Source organism: Cynara cardunculus (genome assembly GCF_001531365.2).
Source record: "Cynara cardunculus var. scolymus isolate 2C chromosome LG 5, CcrdV1, whole genome shotgun sequence".
In the NCBI taxonomy this organism is placed as follows: domain Eukaryota; kingdom Viridiplantae; phylum Streptophyta; class Magnoliopsida; order Asterales; family Asteraceae; genus Cynara; species Cynara cardunculus.
Window position 1 is genome coordinate 34,896,440 of NC_037532.1, and position 15,726 is coordinate 34,912,165.

General features: G+C 31.8%; 1 protein-coding gene across 1 annotated transcript; it reads right to left on the reverse strand.

Annotated features, from left to right (window-relative positions):
• Positions 1–1,649: 1,649 nt before the first annotated feature.
• Positions 1,650–11,785, reverse strand: LOC112512087 (truncated transcription factor CAULIFLOWER A-like). Its single transcript, XM_025117889.1, has 8 exons — positions 11,601–11,785; positions 8,495–8,573; positions 8,015–8,079; positions 6,675–6,774; positions 6,545–6,586; positions 3,162–3,203; positions 2,662–2,801; positions 1,650–1,761 (listed from the first exon to the last, which is right to left on the reverse strand). The coding sequence occupies exons 1-8, from the start codon at positions 11,783–11,785 to the stop codon at positions 1,650–1,652; spliced, it is 765 nt and encodes a 254-aa protein (XP_024973657.1).
• Positions 11,786–15,726: the final 3,941 nt, after the last annotated feature.

Genomic DNA, 15,726 nt, shown 5'->3' on the forward strand with positions numbered 1-15,726 from the left:
AAACCCAAAGATGCAACATTATTGGTTGATGTGGGTTAACAAAGTTTGCACAAAATATTGGGTTAGTATTTGAACCACCCTCTATATATATATATATATATATATATATATATATATATATATATATATGTTCGCAAGTATTGAACATGTATATAAAGGAGTTATATAGAGATTGAAAATATATGTATATAAAGAAGGTAAGCGATAGTGTAATTGTCTAATGTGCATATTAACAGAAATTCAACAATCATATTAAATCCAAAAAATAAAAAGATATTGGATTTATTGGGATGAGTTGTGTTCAAATAAAGGTACCAACTCGATATCAACTCAATACCTATGGTTTAAAGATTTTACAACTCGACTACACATCAAGTTGTTTCAAGTTAAGTTATTTCACATTAGGTTGGATTAGACTGATCGGATTGGTCGGATTTTTGAACACTCATACTCCTATTATACTTGTATTTAACAAAATCAATATAGTTTGTGATAACGAAAACCGTAACTTCATGATGTATATGATGAGGGGATAATATCCGTCATCGGAAACCATAAAAAAACCGTTGCGTTTCATTATGTCTTGTTATATTTTCATTCTGTAAACTTTGGAAAGCTACAACTCGTGACTACTAACTCGAAGAATATTGAGGATGATAAATAAATTTTAGTTACAACATTTTTTTTTATTAACCTGGGTATCCAACCCGTTATGCGAGCCGACTAATCTCCAAGCGACCACTTGCTTTGCAGATAGCCTGAAGTCACCGCATTTGAACCTCCGTGGCCATAAGAGGATTTTTATTCCTCCTTGGATTTAAACGTGAGACCTCCTGATACTTTTGATCTTTAGAGTCAAGTTCAAACCAATCATGCACCACCCTTGTGGTTAAATTTTTTTCTTTTATTTTTATATTACACATCTGTTGTATTTTTTATGAGTAAACTACTATTTTCGTCCCTGTGGTTTTTAAACTACGAAAGTCGTCATAGTGGTTTCCAGATCATTTCGGTTTTCGTCCCTGTAAGTCACGCCGTTAGAATCAACCGTTAACCGCCTCCATGTGCCTTCAACACGAGGGTAAATATGCCATCTTGCTCCTTTTTTTCCAATTGTTTTTCGTTTTTTTAGCAAAACCCTTCCTCCCCCCTAAAATTAGATGGCGTCTCGTTCATCACTTTCAACTTCACCATCAGTAAGGGGTGTTTAGGATTGCTTATTTGAAACAACTTATACTTTTCTACAAAAGTGTTCATCAACTTATTATAAGTTAGAATGAATTAATTTCTTCAAAAACTTCTTATTACCACGTATAAACTCTTTACCCGAACACTCAAAAGTGTTTATTATCAGTGTCACACCAGAATAAGTCAATACGTTGTTTTTATAAGCAATCCCAAACACCCCTTAAAAAAACTTGGGTTTATGAACGGATCTATACATATATATATATATATATGTGTGTGTGTGTGTGTATATGTATGTATATAGTGGTAGAAACAATGAGATTGATAATTTATAGCAGTTCTTGATTGAACATAACATTATGGTTGGAATCCAGACATGATTAATTATGAGAGTTTAATTATATATATATCAACATAGTTTGATTAATTTAATAATTAATTAATGTCGATAATTAATTAATTTATTGGTTAATGTGACGAAGTAGCCATGGCGGCATCATCGAAGCAGACATGTTCGTATGAGCTTGAATTGATTCATCATCCCTCATCACTGCTGCTCCTTGGAACGATCCACTGCAATTCAAAACCAAATGTTTTCGGTTTAAAACAAACGTAAACCACTGTAACAAAAACATAACGTTAAATATGTCTAAATGTCTTAATAGTTCCTGTAGAATCCAATGTTTTTCAAGAAAAAACCTGGGTAATCTATCACTGATTTGAGTTTCCCACCAACTTTTGTGATGAATCACCCTTTTAGTGACGGATTCTCCAGGGAAAATTTTGTAGATAAAAGTTGTCCATCTTAGTAGTGACCGAGTGTCGAGTCCCTAGCTAGAGTGATAGGCTATCTCTGATACCATGTGAAAATATGTGGAATCTCATTAGATTACTCTCTGAAAGAGCATCGGACAAAAATGAGGTTCCAACATATGTGGATGAGGAGAATCCAAGTCTAGCCGACGTAAGACACCCAAAAGCGTTGTCCTGACACCTTTTAGAACAATTTTGGAATAGAATGTCATATTATTATTTTTATATAACATTATTTGAAATGTGTCTATACAATGGCGAATCCAAGAAATTAATGCGATGGGGGCACGTTGGATGAGACTTGAGGGAGGCAAGCATATGGCCATATGGGACTGGGTGGAAACCATGTAAGACGAGGGTAAAAATAGAAAATTTAAGCTAGTCAACAAACGTTTTTAGTCTTTGACTGGGGGTCTTTCCCCCGGTCCTTATGGGCTAGATCCGCCCCTCTGTCTATAACAATGTCATATACTCAAGATTGTACTACAAAAAATATTTCAAAAAGTGCCATAAAAATTGTTAGGATGTCCAAATACGTCCTAAAATCCTAAGCAACACTTTTATATAGGACGCACGACTATAAACTTAAGTTTTATAAAACAGTTCGTTATATCGTGTATAAAAGTTAGAATTTGTTGCAGTGAACAAGAGAGAGTGTACCTCCCGAATGTAAGAGGAGCTAAATGATGTGGTGGTGGTGGTGGCGGCGGTGGCGGTGGCGGTGGTGGTGGTGGTGGCTGAGACTGAGGTAACTGAAACCCTGCATTTCGTTGGTCACCGTTCTTCTCATTCGCCTTCAACTGTGTCCAGATTAAGATACACATACAATTAACCATGGTCATCTATTGCCTGAATGTTGTTCTTAAAACATTTTAGACATATTACTAAACTAGCCGAAGGACAGTATGAGAAGTGAAGTTATGGTGAGAAGTGTAAGAAAAGATATGAACTCTTGATTACTTTTAATCTCATGCCCACCCATGAATTACGTTTTAGAAGGGCTGTGCACCTCATTAGTGTTGACATTCAATTATGATTGATCCAAGGGTGGAGATCTCTTTTACCTTTCTCACCGTAACTTTCCTTCTCACCGTAACCCAACGTTACTAAACTATAGAGTGTTGATCAACAAAGTTACAGAACAATTGCAATGGAGGTACCTTCTTAGAGAGTGAATTGTTTTGCTCTTGCAGTGCTCTCTCCTGTCATAGAAAAAGAAAAAAAAAAAAAACCCAAAATAGATGGTCAACCAGAGACTTGGATCCTGTGTCATCAAGATTTCTTGATTTTTCAACCTTTAGGAGATAGGGGTCGTTTACCAAATGCTTACTTGGGTAAGTACTTACCAAGTCACATTACCTCACTGGATGAATATGACAAAGACCAAGAATCTTACCCGGCAAGAGCGAAGGCAAAGACGAGGGTCTTACCCGGTAAGTGATAGCGACAATTCTTACAACGGTTAGCGCTTATTGGATAAGTTGTTACATACGATGTCGTTTTGGTAGACTAAAATCTTACCAGGTAAGTAAGCGATAACGTTGAATTTTACTGCTAAGTGCTTACCAGGTAAGTGTTTAGGTAAACGGCCCCGTAGTCTTTTCTTTCTACATATTGTTAACCAAGAAAAATTGGTGTTAACTATGTGAAACAATCTTAGACTTTAATTTGTGTAATTTACAGATTGATCAGTGACAGTTTTGTAATAAAGTAAAAACTGGTGCATGTTAAACATAAAAACATGGGTAATTTTAAAAAAGATCACAGAGACCTCGTTTAGGCATCAATTTTCTGTTACTGATAGTTACTCCATTAAACATGGAAATTTGTGATGTAACTTATGAACATGTTGATAAAATTGGGATGTAAAAGATGACATCATGTTGGTAACCAACCGGAATTTCAAGAACTGTTCATGGAGGAAGTGAACTGATTTGAGCGCATCGTTGAATTCGCATCTTGGTTCAATAATGAACAAAATGATTGTATTTGCTAACATACTGGGATTTCAAAAACTGTTCATTGATGAACATCATTCAGTTATGAACGCATTCACTGTTTCATTATTGTTCATTTTCACTTGTGAACATATTCGTTGTTTCACCTATGAACATATGATTTTGCTGTTGTGGTCCATTGATGAACACATGGTTTTACTTATGAACACATTAGTTTCGTTATGAACACATGATTGAGCTTAGGAACAATTAGTTGACAAACTTGAAAGTGATAATATTATTAGCATCCCTAAAATCATGCAACTGTTTAATGTAACAATCCATTAAAGAAAACTAAAAACTGAAAATTACATATATACCTTTAATTATTGATTCCAATATGCGAATTAACGAGGACTATGGATGGTTTATGATAAGTCCAAAGAGGTTTGTAAAGTTAACACTATTTGTTTGATTAACAAATGATCATCTCTCTCTCTCTCTCTCTCTATATATATATATATATATATACATGTGTGTGTGTGGGAGGGTTAATCATTTTGAGAACTCCAAAATTTGTGAGAATCGTGAGAATTTCACATGATCTCTCTCTCTCTCTCTCTCTCTATATATATATATATATATATATATATATGGGCTCATCATTTATGTTAGGACCAAAATTGATCATAATTACTCTAAAAGTTTTGTTAAGCAATCTGAGCTAATTATGGAAAATTCAAAGATCTGCCAAGCTAAAATGACTATGTCTGGAAGAGCACATAGAGACTCTCCAGACGACCAGAGCTCGGGTACTCGAATACAGAGGACAAGAAGACCAAAGACATGCGCCTAAGCTTAAACGCGAAGTTCCCAGATACAGAGCACTGACACAAAGGCTCTGCATAGTACATGCAGAGCCTCTGGGTCTTCCATATATACAGAGATCCTCTGTATGAGCTACTCCTCTGGTTGGTCCATGCACTACAACAAAAATAAGTTTATTAAGGACACCTCAATCTCTAAGCGTCTCAATAGACCGTTTTATAAGACTTAATTTAATGGACCAAAATATAAAACATCATATCTAAAAGTGTTGTAATAAGTTTATATGACGCTTTTTGGTGTCTTAGCAAGTTTTTAATGACATTTTTAATACAAAGTGTCGCATTAGCAACTTTATAAAAGTGTCTTATAAACTCATTTTTTTATAGGATACTTGTTTTTATAGGACAATTTTTCAAATAGTGTCCTATAAAGTTGCTAATGAGACGTTTTATATTAAAAATGTCCTAAAAAACTTATTACGACGTAAAAAAACATCATATAAACTTATTACAACACCTTTAGATATGACACTTTATTTTTTTGGTCATATAAATTAAGTCCTATAAATAGGTCTATTAGGACGTTTAAAAATTGGGAGTGTCCTATAAACCCGATTTTGTTGTAGTGATGCTCTAGACAACTACATTCAGAGCAGCCAAGTGCATGCAGACTAAATCTAGAAGGATGGAGCTGATCCTATTTTCGACAACGATTATTTCCATATTTATAGAATTCAGTTACCGTGTAAATATCGCCTATATAAAAGTTGATATAGGCATAGAATAGAAGTGATTTTTGAAACATATCAAAATACACAGAAAACACACATCTTCACATGAGAGTCGATTAGGGTTTTGAGAGATTGTATTTTCCATTCAATAAAGAAAGCAGTCGATTTCTATCCATCGTCTTGTAAATCTTTCATTTTAAATTCCTTAACCTTGTTCTACTCTTAGATCCGGGACAATAATTTAAGAACTCTTAAATTTGTGAGATCCCTGAGAATATTACCTTAAGGTTTTTGTTTCACTTGATTTTTTCCATATAAGTATAATATTTAATTATTGATTAACATATATTTATTTTATAATGCGTTTGTTTTATATGTATTAGGTTCACAATATGGAATTCCTTTCCATGTATTTTTTGTTTCACAAATGCGCCAAAAAAATGCACGTTGTGAAACAAATATATATTAAATCATTACATTAAATCATAGCCACAGAAAAAAAAACACCATATAAAATAACACATAATGCACTCATTAAAGATCTCAAAATTTAGAGAGTTGTAAAAATAGGTTCCTGTAAAATCCATAACCTTTTTAATGATTAAAAAGGTAACTTCTATCAGTTGCTCATCTGCTCATCCCTTTGAAAAAAAAAACTACACATACATACATACATATATATATATATATATATATAGAGGGGGGTGAGTTATTATACAATCATTTACATTTGTATAACCAATACAACTCAATCTCAACCGTCCATTCATTTGATAAATACGTAATTTCATAGAAGTTTTGATTGTTTTCTAATATAAAGTATTAATCATAATTAATGAACCTTATTTAAATATTCATACATATTTAAATCATAATAAATAAACTCTCATAATTTTCATAAATATTTCAATTTATTGGGTTGTATTGGTTTGTACAAATGTGATGAGTTGCATTTTTAACAAACTCTCTCTCTCTCTATATATGTATATATACACATAGGTATATGTAATATTATGTATGTAGGTATGTATAAGGGTTTGTGAAATACCTTTTTATGAAGTTCTGAGATGGACTCATGCATGACTTGATTCTGCATGGAAATTTAGGGTTTGTTGAGTAGAACACTGCAGGAACCAAGCAAAAAACCATAAACATTGGATATGGATTGGAGGGCATACCTTCCTTGTTCGAATTCGTTTAAGAGCGGTCTCAAGTTGTTGTTCTACACTTTGAAGCTCTCGAAGGTTCAACGGCTCGAGATCTTCCCCAACATAGTGCCTAAACGATATTTTCAAATTATAATATCAGTACAAGCCCTAGACCTTGTTAGAATACGTGGAACCTCGTTAGATTACTTTCCAAACGAGCTTTTGAGGAGAGAAAGGAGGTACCGACATATATTTAGGAGAAATGGTCCAAATCTAACAGATGTGGACTCTAACATGTATATGTATATATATGAACCAAACATTTCGGGTTTGCTTTCAGATATTTGAGATTTCATCATGTTGAAAAATACTTACGGTTCATGGACTCATGGGTCGAACCGAATAGAATCAAATTGTTCGTATTGAAACGAGCCTGTTAATCTTGTTCTATAGTAATCGACTTGGTAAAATTTATTTGTAATCAAAAGAAAACATGATGATTCTTTACAGACTGTAATCAAAAGAAAACATGATGATTCTTTACAATAAAATCGGATTTATAGGACACTCCCGATTTCTAAGTGTCCTAATAGACCTCTTTATATGACTTAGCTTATAGAAAAAAAAAGTATCTTATCTAAAGATGTTGTAATAAGTTTATATGACATTTTTTGACGTCGTAATAAGTTTTTTATGACACTTTTAATATAAAGTGTCCCGTTAGTAACTTTATAGGACATTATTTGAAAAAAAAAATTATACAAACAAATGTCTTATAATACATCGATTTTATAGGACACTTTCTCAAAAGTGTCCTATAAAGTTGTTAATCCGATACTTTGTACTAAAAATGTCCTACAAAACTTGTTAAGATACCCAAAAGCGTCATATAAACTTGTTCTATTTGGTCCTATATATTAAGTCTTATAAAGCGGTCTATTGGGACACTTAGAGATTGGGGGTGTCCTATAAATCCAAGTTGCAGGGAATAATCACTTGTTTGACTAAAGTGATTCAACTTTACAATGAAAAAAGACTAATTGCACCATTTAAGAAACCAGACCAAACTCGATCACGAACAGGTTCATTGGCTTGAAAGCTTTCACGTTTCGGATGAACTCAAAACATACTCAGCAGTTCTCCATAGCCAGAATGAAATGGCTTAAAAGCATATATGTATATGTATATGTATATGTATATGTATATGTATATGTATATGTATATGTATATGTATATGTATATGTATATGTATATGTATATGTATATGTNTATATGTATATGTATATGTATATGTATATGTATATGTATATGTATATGTATATGTATATGTATATGTATATGTATATGTATATGTATATGTAGACACAAACCTTATGTTCTTTTCTAGGACCTCAATCTTAGCCCTGAGCTTTGATGACTCAAGAGTCCAGCTTCCCTGCACACAAGAAACAAACAAGATTAACACTTTCTGGTGCACCAAGTCTTCACAGTTTCATCATAGCCATAAAAACCATTTTACATGCAGCATTTCTCTTGCATTTTACAAAGTTTACGACCCGTTGAGACAAACCCGTGAACCATAAACTCGTACGATCCTTCCATAACGCATCCCACTCTTATATATCCAACTACTCTTACAAAACCGAGCTAACAACACACGAAACTACATACGATAACCGATTTTTTAAACTATCATAACATGGATTTTTCTGTAAAAATGGGAGCTTAACCAAGACGTATCTCGTATAACTCTTATTTATGCATTTATATTTACATAATAGCATCAAAAAATCACTTATTTTGGTCAAGAAATGATGATTATACAGGTTTCAAAGAGCTTGATTGCATACCTGTGTTTCTGTTTCAGGTGCAGTAAGCAGCTTTTCTGCATACGAGTATCGTTCATACCTTTCAAGAATGGCCTCCATACTGATACAAACCGAACCACTTGTCACGTCGAAACATTTATATTTTAAGATCAAAATGCGACAACAAAACAAAAATTAACGGAAATATCAGTTAATCGTTTGATTTCACCAAATAATGATTTAGAGCATCTCCAACACCTTCTCTAAAATGGAAAAAATGAGGATTTTGAGTCAATATTTTGCTCCAAAATGGAGAAAGAAGGAGAGAGAAAAGTTTTTTATTCAAATATGGAAATCACCCCAAAAATGATTATCAAGTGAGATACTTTGAAAATAAAGTATTTAAAGAGAGAAATAATATTTTAATAAATGAATGAAATATTTTTAATATTATAATCAATGTTGGACGCATTACAATAGGTTTATAGGACGTTATTAAACGTTTTAACAAGTATATTAGGGGGCTTTAAAATTAATGTGTCGTATTAAGTATTTTATACGACACTAATTGAAAAAATGTTTTATAACGACAAGTGTTTTATAAAATGATGGGTTCATAGGACATTTCTCAAAAGTGTCATGTAAAATAACTAATGGAACATTTTACTTTTAAAGGCTTCTAAAGACTTGTTAAAATGTCTAAAAACGTCCTATAAACCTACTGTAACATCTTTAGATATATAGTATCATTTATAGTTTGGTCCTATAAACCTAAGTTCTATAAAGTATTCTATTAAGACGTTTAGATAATCTAGACGTCCTATAAAGCAAACTTTGTTGTATTACCACAAACAATATAAAAATACGGGTTTCAAATTCATAGTATTATCTACTTTAAATTACTACAACAAACAATATGAAAATATAGGTTTCAAATTACTATCAACTATATGAAGGTAATTAATATTTGTATCTGTATGGAAAAATGGTACTATACATATCAACATGTTATTTGAATGTTCGATTGTTTTAGTGTATCTACTTGGTAAATATATCAATATAAAAAATAAATGGGTAACTTAAACTTTCGCGATGTTGGTACAAGACATACCAACACGTATCGACTGAAAATAGTTGGTACCAGTTAAGTTGGTATCATGACACGATGTTAAAATTTACATATCAATTATAACTGATTAGTACACGATATAAGTAATAAAAAAAACATGATACCGTACCATGTTCGTCCCTAAGAGATACTGAGAAATCTTGAAGATAATCTTAGGAAATAAACATGTTTAGCATACTTTTTCTTATGGGAAGTGAAGGGAAGTGAAGTGAAGTGGAGTTCACCTACTACATGTACGGAAAAATGGTACCATACATATCAACATGTTATTTGAATGTTCGATTGTAACTTAAACTTTCACGATGTTGGTACAAGACATACCAACATGTATCGATTGAAAATAGTTGATACCAGTTAAGTTGGTACAGTGACACGATGTAAAAGTTTGCATATCAATTATAATTAACTGGTACATAATATAAATGATAAAAAAACATGATACCGCTAACAAAAAGCGAGAAATCTTGAAAATAATCTTGAAAATAAACATGTTTACCATATTTTTCTCTTTTTTCTTATGGGAAGTGAAGTGGAGTTCACCCAGCCACAGTAACCAAGGGGCTTTTGAGTACTAGGTTCTTTCATACATGCATATACGAATTCAAAGCTGCAGTGTACGAACATCACAACATATTACACGCAAAAACACACGTTTAATGAACAAAAAGTCTTCTTAGGAAAATCTCATTTTCTCTCACCTGTTCATCATGATCTATGTCCTATCTATCATTTGATTCCTTAATTAATCAACCATGATTTATGTAACTATAGATACAACACATATATATATATATATATATATCATAACAAATATTGGGTAGTCAGTGTCTCGATCGTTGGATTATAATAGAATTCGTTCGGATATCGTTCGTCGAGTCTTTTATATATAAAGAAAAAGATGAAATCTTGTTGAAATGGTACAAACTTGTGGGTTCTTTAAGTTTATGTCTTGAACATTTTCCTTCAAATCTTCCACCCCTCCAAAAAACGAGTGGTAGAGATGAAATCATGAAAACACAACCAAAGATAAAGGTTTGGGTAGTACTATCTATCTATCTATATATATATATATATATATATATAGGGGTGAGTTCAAATAAAAACCACTCAATTTGTAAAACCGTGAAAATCTTATTCAACCAATCATAATTTTTCATTTTGTTCATTTTTTTGTAATTATGAGAGGTTGATTAACTATTTTTATTGTGGAGGGTGTTAATCATGGATATTATCATCTTCATTATTTTAATTTTAGAGAAATACATGAAACTGTTTCATTAAAATTTCATTAAGTAGTATATGAAACAATTNATTTCATAACCACATATGAAACAACTTCATCAAAAAAAAGTATTATATGAAACAATTTCACAAGATTAACAATTTCATGAAAAAATTTCATAAGATTAACGAYKRATGAGAGTAGTTTTTACGGTTTTTACAAATTGAAGTGGTTTTCATTTGATCGCTCATCTATGTATGTATGTATATATGTATGTATGTATATATGTATGTATATATGTATGTGTACTCCTAGTTATAGTATCTCTTATAAAGATGCTTTTATGTCAAAACTGATAGGACCTTCGTAACAAAACAAGTACAGCTAACGAAAGAGAACACCCCCAAAAAGAACAAGATTTTAAGGAACCAGAAAGTTGGAGAGGAGAGAGAGAGCATAAGATTTGAACTAGAAGCATAAATGGATGCATGCAGAAGAGAGAGAGAGAGAGAGAGAGAGAGTAAGAACAGCTATGAACTTGTCTTGGAACTCTTAAAGATAAACATACACACACACACATAAACACCAACTGAAGCTGGTACTCACGGGTTGAAAACCTTGAAATCATCTTTCTTTGCCTATTCCAAAAAAACCCCAAAAACTGAAATGAAAAGCTCTATAAACAACTAATTAACAAGTGAGTTTGAGGTGGTTGTTTCATACAAGATTATATATATATATACATATATATGTATATATATGTGTGTGTGTGTGTGTGATGGAAAGAGAAGATGTACCTGGAGTGAGTGGCGTACTCAAAGAGTTTGCCTTTAGTGGAGAAAACAATGAGAGCAACATCAGCATCACACAACACAGAGATCTCATGAGCTTTCTTCAACAACCCAGTTCTTCTTTTGGAGAATGTCACCTGTCTGCTAATCTTGTTCTCGATCCTCTTCAACTGCACCCTTCCTCTTCCCATCTTTTATCACTTAATTATATTCTGATCCAAATCAACTCTCTTCTTCTTCTTCGTCTTCTTCTTCTTCTTCTTCTTATTAGGTATCCACCAAAAACCCTAAAAAGAAACAAGAAACAAGATTCTTGATCTGAACTTTTCAGCTTCAGAAAACCCTAAAAAGATGAACAAGATTTCTTCGGTTTTACCTTCAACTTCTTCTTGGGTTGCTTCAGAAACCCCCCAAAAGGAAGTCTTGATCTTGATCTGGTCTGAACTTTGAAGTTTCTTCTGAAAACCCTAAAAAGAAGAACAAGATTCTTGATATGTCTAAATATGCTTAGAAAATGAAGAATCAAAGAAGCAGCAGCAGCAGCAGCAGCAGACGAATGTGTTTGTTTCTATTTTGGTGTATAAACCATCATTGAATGAAAATCTGTTATATGTGTTTGGGGAAGAATAGAATTTGAGAGAGAAAAAGAGGGTATATGTGTGTGTGGTTGGAATACTCTCTCAGTAAAAGAAAGCTTCGATGATCTAAAAACCAGAGTGGTTTTGGAGGGATGTGCTGTCGATTTCTGATTGGTTTGTTACATTTTTTGTCTGGCTTCTGGTCTCATTTTCGTGATCTACAATATTAAATCTGGTAGGTTTTTCTTTGTTGATGTTAAAGTTTATAGATACTGTTTAGATCTGACTTGCAATAAAAAAATAATTGCATTTTCCAAAGTTTTATAATCCGTCACATCAAAAATATATTTGATAACCACAAGGGTGATACCTGATTGATTTGAGCTTGACTTCAAAGGTCAAAAGTATCAGGAGGTATCAGGTTCAAATCCAAGAAGGAATTAAAATCTCTTTGTGGCTGTGGAGGTTCAAATGCGGTGACTCCGGGCTATCTGCAAAGCAGGTGGTCGTCCTAGGATTAGTCGGCTCGCATAGCGGATTGGATATCCAGGTTAATCAATATATATATATATATATATATATCTGATATGCATTTTATTTTATGTTAGAATCACGTTAAATCATGTAATATGAACATGAAAAGGTTAATAAGAACGCTTAGAACATCTCCGGTGCAAGCTTTTTAAAACACTTAAGAGGTTGTTTGTTTACCTCTTAATAGTTCCATTAAGAGGCAATATCTGAATCGTTAAGAGGTGAATTTTGTTTGATAAGAAAAAGTATGTCTCTTAATTATTCTAAAACCCTCTTAATGATTTTGTATCATGTGCCTCTCTTAACCATTAAGAAACTTAATTCCATTGTAAACAATTACCAAACAATTATATTTCATTTTTGCACCACATCATGAGAGTCTCTTAATCATTCCGACCACTTAATAATTCTACATAAAATCATTCAACAACTGTCAAACAACATTTATTGTTATTATGAATTGAAGCATTGGAGAGGATTTTCTATAAGATGAGATTTATCGTGCAAGAAGTGGTTGATCAAATAGTACTGTCTCAATTAGATTTTCACATTACCTCCTTCATTTTAATTCTTTTTTAATATTTATTAATTAATTTAATTTATTAAATAGAAGTAAATATTTTATAAGAAAATATATATAAATAATCTATTTATGGTATTTATTTTTTAAATATTTGAATTTTAATGTTAAATAATTTTGTTTTCGAAAAATACGAAGTGGGCTTTAAAACGACAAATTAAATGGCGGGTATTTATAATACATTTTAAATAGATGAAAATAAATTATTAATGTAATTGATGAAAAGGGTTTTGAAAAGGTTTTTACATTGAAGCTGATTTATAAAAAATAATGATTATTATTAAATAATTAAATATTCATATTTTTTTTTAAAAATATATCATTTTCAAAATATTAAAATAATCCAAGAGATTTAAAGTCTATTTATATATTGTAAAATAATTATATTTTTTAAGTTATTTTGAATCTAATATTGCAATTATTGGAAACAATTTAAATTTAATTGGAGCTTCTATTTATATAAGGCAAATTGCATGAAAATGTAACATACTTTTTTTATTCCTATTTTAAGTAACATATTTTTAAAATACTTAAAATATGACATTTCAAACATTTAGGTACCTGAATAAACCATTAACATGTTATTATAATGACGTGGCAAAGGACACGACATATGACTTAACATTCTTTGCTAACATGGCTGATGATGTGGATTTTGTTTATATAAAATATATTTTTTACTTTGCCATATCATCATAGTTACTTGTTATTTGCCACATCATCATAGTTACTTGTTAATGATTAAACAGGTTATCCAGATACATTAATATTTGAAATATCATATTTTAAGTACCAAAATAGATGTTTTAAAAGTACGTCACACAAAATAAGAATAAAAAGAAAGTATGTTATATTTTTATATTTTCGTCGCCATATGTTTATCCATCATGCCGTGGGGGCAGACCTACATAGAAGGAAACAGTGGCATGGGTGACTGTTTTATGGTTTTGCCATAAGGGGAAACAATTGCATTTCTGAAGGAAGTTACCGTATTGTTTTGTTGGGTACCACTACATAGTTTCTAAAACTGAATTATTACTGGAATAAATTAATGGCGGAGATAGTAAAAGGGTTGTTTACCTAAATGTTTACCCGGTAAGTGCTTACCGTTAGGAGTCAACACTATAATTTATTTTACTGAGTAAGGTTGTAGTACATTAAAACGTATTCCATGCAACAATTTTGCTGGTAAACGCTTACCATGGTAAGAGTCGTCACTCTCACTTACTGGGTAAGACTTTTCATCCTTATCCTCGTTCTTACCGGGTAAGATTTTTGGCCCTTGACATGTTCGTCCGGTAAGGAAAATTACCCGCTAAGTACTTACCGGGTAAGCGTTTAGTAAACGACCCCTAAAGGTTTTTTTCTTTGTACAAAAGGGCCCGGGTCTTCGATAAACGATCCCTTAGTTTTAAAACAATAAATTTAAAAACTAATGCTTGAATTTTAAAAAAGATAAATTACATGGAAAAATAACGTACTTTAACTTTATTCTTATTTTGGGTAATGTACTTTAACTTGATTCCTATATGGACATCAAGAACACATGTCACGCTCTCATTTGTTCCCCAGTTTACAACCGAAAATCGGTTTACAATTAAAGTATTTCTCTCTAGATAGTATAATAAAAACATAAGTCAAAATTACCACCCTACTTGCCTAATAAGGTAACATTCTTGTCCATCAAATTTGATTATTAATAAATAACTTTTACTGGTAAGCGTTTATCAGATAAAAAACTTTTTCTTCAGTTACCGAGTAAGATTCTTGATCCTTGGTTAATTCACGGATAAAATTTTTGTTCCTTGTCATGCATGCTCACTCAGTAAGGTAAACAAACGTCCGATAAACGATTATTCGACAAAGTGTTTAAAGAAAGATCCCTTAGTTTTAAAACAGTAAATTTAAAAAAATAATGCTTGAAGTTCAAAAAGGGCAAATTGCATAAAAAACAACGTACTTTAACTTGATTTTTATTTTGGGTAACATACTTTCAAAACTTTTATTTTGGTACCTAAGATATAAAGCTTTAAACATTTAAGTGCCCGGGTAACCGGTTGAAGCATTAACCGGTTACCACGCTGATGTGGCGAGTGATGTAATATCCAACTCAGTGTTATTTGTTATTCAACTCAATTTCATCTTATCACTCACCACATCAGTATAATAACCGGTTAATAATTCAACCAGTTACTCGGGTACTTAAATGTTTAAAACTTTACATTTAAGTACCAAAAATAAAAGTTTTAAAAATACATTACCCAAAATATGAATAAAGTTAAAATACATTACTTTTTCATATAATTTACCTTTCAAAAATCATAATTAAATCCATAAATGATGCATTAAAATTGGAGTGTACAATTTGCATTAACACCAGCTATGTATAGACCGACATGTATCTATAGTACTTATATCAAATATTTTATATTTTAACTGT